Genomic DNA, 6,618 nt, shown 5'->3' on the forward strand with positions numbered 1-6,618 from the left:
GCAGCCGTATGTTCCCACTTCCCCACCAATGTCGGCAGAGTCTTTGCCTGGCCCCAGCAGACACATGAACCACCGGGAATTGGGGCAGGATCAGGAACTGAAATCCTGTATGGCCCCAACAGACATACGGAATCACCATCACTCCCAACACACAACAAGCAGCCCAGCACTAAAAAAACCCAAGACATACACACAAGAAATTTCTGAGACATCAAAATGAAAACCAGACCAGTAACTCTTAAAAATGGGAACTCTCCATACTAAAGATGTTCCTTTTTTTCATTCATTAACTGCCTTATTTTAGTGATTTCCATTCAGCAATAGATCAATTCTTTATAAAATGCAATAGAAAGGGGTAAAAATAAAGGCAACAGCTATTTACAGAACCAACAGGGAGAGTACCGAAACGCCTCTAGACTTCTTCACTTCTTCTTGGGTGACTTCCGGGCGCTGGACTTGGCTCTGGGTTTCGACCGCTTTGCCTTCTTGGGTTTGGACACCTTCAGCGACTTGGCCTTAACAGTCTTTGGCTTCTTGGCTTTCTTCGGGCTGGACCTCGACTTCTTCCTCACTTTCCTGGTGGCAGATTTGGGCTTCTTTGCTGGTGACTTGGCTTTCCTGGACCTAGCTCTTTTCCGGGGTGAAGTGGATCTCCTGGCGGCCTTCTTCCTCTTCTTGGCCGGGGACTTCTTCGCCTTGCTGGCCTTGGCCAGGCGGAAAGAGCCGGAGGCACCGACCCCTTTGGCCTGCTTGAGGACTCCGGCGGTGAGCAGGCGCTTAATGGCGAGCCTGATCTGGACGTCGGCGTTCTGGCCCACCTTGTAGTGGCTCTTCACGTACTTCTGGATGGACTGTCGGGATGAGCCGCCACGGCTCTTGTCGGCCCGGATGGCTGCCGTGATCATGTCCGTGTACGTGGGGTGGGCTGCTGGACGCCGCGCTGACCGGGCCCGCTTGGGCTTGGCGGCCGGAGCCGGGGCTGGGATCGGGCTGTCGCTCATGGCGAGTGCTTCGTTCCGCGATGCCCCGCTACGCCCTCGCGGCAGGAAGCGTGGTCCGCCTGGCTGGGGACCCCCGCCCCTGGGCGGGGAGAGGCTGGGAAGGGAGCGGTGGGTGAGTGAAGCCGCAGCACAGCCGGTGCCGCGCTGCCTCCCGTGCCCCCGCCGGTGCCTCTGCGGCCGCGCCCGCCGCGGGCTCCCTTTAAAGCCGCGGTGCGGACCGCGGGGAGGACTTCCCCGCGCGCGCCACCCGCCGCCGGTGTCCCCGCGTGTCCCCTGCCACGCCCAGACCCGACCCGCCGGGAGGGACAGGCAGGGACAGTGCGGGGGACAGTGTGGGATCGAGAAGAGTATTGGGGGGAAACACTGGGACAGGGAGGGACGCTGGTGGAGTCAGTGCGGGATAATGAAGGACAAGCACTTGGAAGGGACACTGAGTGGGGCACTCTGGGACAAGGTGCATTTGGAAGGATATTGAGTAGGCACGAGGAAGGACACTGAATAGGACATGGTGAGACAATGGGGAGTACTTATGGACACTGGGAAGACAGGGACAGGCATGGCAGGGATACTCAGGGCAACATCAAGACAGACGGGGGGACACTTAAGGAGGACACAAGGGGTGGGGGAAGGACACTTAGCAGGGACACAAGGAGACACCCAGGAAAAATACCAGGGCACAAGGAAGAACACCAGGCAAGACATCAAGGGGACAAGGAAGGACACAAGAGGAGACACTGAGGGTCTCACCAAGGAGAAAAGGGAGAGCACTGGGTGCAAAATCATCTCAGCAGCAGTACTCCACGGCCAAATACCTCTGCCTCCTCCTCTCCCCCTTTGCTTTCCACCAGGTGCTTTGGGGACACCAGCTCAGCCCTAGCATGTGTATGGTGAGGGGTCACAAATAACAGCCTGGCCCCTTATTTTTAGGGGACACACACAACTCTTTGTGAGGGGACAGAGCAGGGACATGTAACAGTGGCAATCAGCCATCCTTTCCCCACTGGATGAGCAGTCGGCTGTTCCTGGGAGATTAAGTGTAGCCACTATCATCATCTTGCCAGTAGGATTTAGATGATGTTTTCCCCTTATTTCTCAAAAACATGCGGGTGCAGCCACCTGGTGCCCACTGACACACCATGAGGTGCTCAGAGGTGAACCTCTGTGCCTCCAAATCCCCAGCATAGCATTAATGTACACAGCAAGCACCTCTTGGTAACTTCTATGTGCCCTGGGTGCCCAGGGCCATGAAAACCACCAGCCAGGGACACACAGAAGTACACATAAAAATCAATATAGATACATAAATACAAAATATAAATACCAAAATAATAGAAATTGAAATAATAGAACAAATAGAAATAGCAGAAATAGAGATAATGGAAATTAGAAATAGAATCATAGAATCATAGGATGGTTTGAGTTGGATCTGACCTTAAAGATCATCTAGTCCCAGCTCTCCTACAGAGACAACTTCCACTAGACAGGTTGCTCAGAGCCCTATCCAACCTGGTCTTGAACACTTCCAGGGATAGGGCATCCACAACTTCTGTGGACAACATGTTCCAGTGCTTCACAACACTCACAGTAAAGATTTTCTTCCTAACATCTAATCTAAACCTGCCCTCATTCAGTTTAGAGCCGTTCCTCCTTGTCCTACCACTACATAGAGATAGAAATAGAATAGAAGTCTTTGATACTCTCTTCCTGGAGAACACAAGTACTGTGTGAGGGCCTAGCCCGGGAGGAGATACTCGGGCCTCTGATGCTTTCCCACAGATGGAAGGGCCACCGAGGGCATCTCCTTGTGCCTCCCTCCCTGGTGCAGCTTCACATGCCCCATTTCATTTGGGGAGTGGGAAAGGTTCTCAGCATTGGCCTTTTTAAGGAGCAAATTGCTCCTAATGGTAGAGAGAAATAACCACCCTCTCACCTCCCCTGAGGTTTGCTTTTGTTTTAAGACCTAGTGAATACATGGCTTTTCATCCCATATGGAGAGCATGGGCAGGGGGCTCTGGTGGCCTCTGTACAACACTTTGCCTGGCCAGAGGACGTCTCATTTTTCCTATCTGGGAATAAACTGCCAGCACTGGCTGCCTGCACGTAGGCAACCCAGGCACATGCAGATAAGGCACCATCTGCTTTTATTTGCATCCAAGTTTTTAACTGTCAGAAGCAGCTCACCCATACTCCAAGCTCTGAGGATAGAGGAGAAGGTTTAGGGGGGGTTTAGGAATTGGCCCCCGAGGCTGGCACAGTGCCATGGTCTGACCACATAACCTCCAGCCTTAAAACCCAGGCAGTCATTATCTATATAGTGCAGTGATGTGGAGGCAAAGGAGGGAGGGAGGGGAGGAAAGGAGACAGAGAGGGAGGGGGCAGATGCTTTACCTAACTTTGGACATCTTAGGGGTCTAATCTCAGCTGTTCACCTGGGCAGTTCTTGCAGCTGATCTGGGCTGCTCAGCCTCCTCCGGCGGGTGCCGCTGCTGGCAAACAAACACCCTCTCCCCTATACATGGTGGTTCTGGCCCTTTCATCCGGACTAGCTCCCTAACTTTTAGGCAGTCAAAATAGAGGGAAGATCCCGCTGGAGGGAAGGTAGACAGGTGGTCACAGCTCATCAGGCTGCTGTTGGCCTTGTACATGGTGGGTAACCTGGTCAAAATAACCCGTAAACACCCCACTTGATGCTGGAAAACACCCCTTGAACCTTGCACTGTTTTACCTATGCATCCTTAACACGAACTGCTCAAGACTGAGAGGATTTTCCAGTCCCTGGTAGGATGTCAAGGCTGGAGGTGGAATGCAGATGCTGCAGAGCAATGCAAGTCCTGTTGCTTCTGGGAAGTGGGGTCCAGCACTGCAGGCACCCCACTGCAGGTAGCACAGGAGGGTTCATCCAGAAGGAAAAGTTATTCCTATGGGCCACTCACACCATGGGCCACTCATGCCAGCTTGGGCTCATGCCTGTGTTTTTGGCCACAGGAACCTGCCACCATGCCCAGGACAGGGTGGGTTACACCCTGCAGTCACTTTTCTCCTCAGTAAAAGCTACCCAACCACTCCAAGCCTCCTGTGCCTCCCATTTCTGGCATCAGTCAGCAGAGATTGGGAAATACCACTTCTCCGACGAACTCCAGAGGACAGAGCCTGGCAGAAGAATCCTCTCTGTAATCCTATTTACCTTCTCCTCCCTCCCTGCACTGTGTTCAGCCAGACCCCATGGGGATTTACACAATTCCAGCTGCAAATTTTGTCTTAAATGGTCAAACTGTCCACACTGGATGTGCTACAGATCTGCTGGGTAACAGCCTCTGCCTTGTAGGGGCAGGACAGCTGTTCAGAGGCATCCAAGCGCACCAAGGCACTTCTGGAGATTATTGCCAATGACAACGTCTCATTTTACTCAATTTCCATTTTCAAAGAGACTCAAAATCACCAGCAGTGGGACTTGGTCTTGGTAGCAGTCAGATCCAAGTGCTTCTGTCCTTTTTTAATAGCAAAACTGGGAAATTGGCTGATGTTCCAGCCATGTTCATCAGAGCTTCAGCCCTGAGCCCCCGACATACAATGCAGTGTGGTCAGCCCAGCATGAAACCGCTCAGCCTGGCCAGTGCTACTGGCAGAGCAGGCTTGAAAGATGCAAATAAACAGCAAAGGGGCATTGTCTCTGGCTGCTGGACTTATTACCACTGTTTTAAAAGATTTATGAGTTGGTTTTTAAGGGCAAGCTCCTTGTGGGAACTGGGATGCTGGCTCTCATGCAACCACAGTGCTGCACAGCTTTAGGTTTTCCCTGTGCTTGAGGCTGGGACGTTTCTCACAGCCACAGTCCAGCTGGGGCCAAGTGAATGGGGTACAGTCATTGCTTTGGGATGCTTTTGGGGCTCTGCCGGCCATCATGCCTATCATCCACGGGCATTTTGGTCACCTCCTCTCCCTGCCACTCTTCCCCCACCCGGCTCCCCTGCACTCAGGAGATAACGACACACAGACGACAGGGTGACCATATCGCCCCGACGCAGGCGAGACAGGGGCAGCCTGATTAACGCTGCGCCAGTTTTGGAGGCGGAGTCCCCCATCACCCTGGGATGACGGGATGCTCGTGCCCTGCTGGTGGCTGATCTGCAGCCGCAGAGCCTCAAGGAGGGACAACTCTACCACATGTCACGCGCCCACACATTTCGCCTGTGCTTACACGACACATTTATCGGGGTTAAGCAGCCCTGGTCCGAAAGGCAGAAGAAAACAACACACCGCCCCAACAAACCAACCCAAACACAAGATACCAAACTTTCAGGGAAGGGGTGGGTGAGCGTTGTGCAAAACAGCAGTTTGCAGTTCATTCCTTGCTTGCCCCATGTCCCACTTTTGGGGGTTTTGTCTCCCAGATGTAGGTACAACCATGCAGACTGTTGTTTTGGTGGTTGTTTTTTTTCTAAAAACCTCCCAGGCATCCCCCAACCCGCCACACTGTGCTCTGAACCCCATTTTTTTCTCTCCTTATTTGTTTCCTACCAATCTCCATGGCAAGACCAAGCCCTGCAGCCTGGAAGCAGCTGCCCTGACCTGTTCTATCACCTCTCGCCTTCCTTCCCATCCCAGCCTCCTGTGTGCCAAATGCTTGTCCCATCCCAAACTCAATGGCAACAGCTATGTCCTGCTGTGAGGCAGAGGAAAAAGCCTGGATCTTGAGCAGCGCAGGGACAGGAGGGTTTCTAGGCCAAGGGCAGGAGGCCAAGAACCACCTATAGCAAGCCCTGGTGCTCCACAGGTGCAGTGGGGAGTTGAGCTCATTGCTTGGACTCTTGCACCATCCATTGGGTTGCCCAAGGGCCTTGTGCGCTTGACCAAAGCCTGCCACCCAATTTAACCAGAATTTGTGACTTACAAAGAGGCTTGCCTTACCTAGGGAAAGCAGTTGTCGTAGCCCTTCTTGGTGAAAGAGTGGGCCTCTATTTGTCTGCACACCCCAGCCCCAAGGGATGCCAATACCATGGCAAGGTGATCACATGCTGAGGAAAGGGTGCTGCCCTAACTACCCTCATTCTGGTTGCCACCACGTTCTTACACTGTGCTTCCATCCCCATGTCTCACAGTACTCCATCCTCCCAGTTGACATATCTGTTGCCTCTATCCAAGAATCCTCCTTGACCCTTTCGTCCTCCCCTCTTCAGATGTTGCCCCCAGCCCCAGCATGTACCTGCAATTGGGGCTCTTCTGTAATTGCCAGCAGCCTATTTGGGCAATAGCTCCTGTTTACATTGGGATGGGGCTGAACAAGAAATAGTCACCCTCAGGTTCTCCACTGGGACAAAAAAGTAATATGCTTCATCCAAAAAAGAGGAGGAGGAAAGCATTTGAGATCCCTCTGATCTCCCCCAGGACCTATATATACTGTTTACTCTGCCAGTAATTTGCAGCTCCATGTGCCCTCCCAAAACTGGATTTACTAATGGAGCTCAGGCTCAGCTCTTCCTCCATGAGGCTGAGAGTCCATGTGGAATTTTGGGAGCAGTGTGGTGAAGCAGATTACTTCCCCCCTCAAAGCCAAAGGTGAAAACATCTGGATAATGGCACTGCAGGGCTCCTCTCGCTCTCTAGCCAGGGGCTGGGT

General features: G+C 52.8%; 1 protein-coding gene across 1 annotated transcript; it reads right to left on the minus strand.

Annotated features, from left to right (window-relative positions):
- Positions 1 to 232: 232 nt before the first annotated feature.
- LOC113984828 (histone H5) lies at positions 233 to 1,153 on the minus strand. The gene has a single exon (XM_027715182.2). The coding sequence runs from the start codon at positions 999 to 1,001 to the stop codon at positions 423 to 425; it is 579 nt and encodes a 192-aa protein (XP_027570983.1). The 5' UTR covers positions 1,002 to 1,153; the 3' UTR covers positions 233 to 422.
- Positions 1,154 to 6,618: the final 5,465 nt, after the last annotated feature.

The sequence above is a fragment of the Pipra filicauda genome, unplaced genomic scaffold (assembly GCF_003945595.2).
Source record: "Pipra filicauda isolate LSUMZ 115617 unplaced genomic scaffold, ASM394559v2 scaffold384_size681814_pilon, whole genome shotgun sequence".
Classification (NCBI taxonomy): domain Eukaryota; kingdom Metazoa; phylum Chordata; class Aves; order Passeriformes; family Pipridae; genus Pipra; species Pipra filicauda.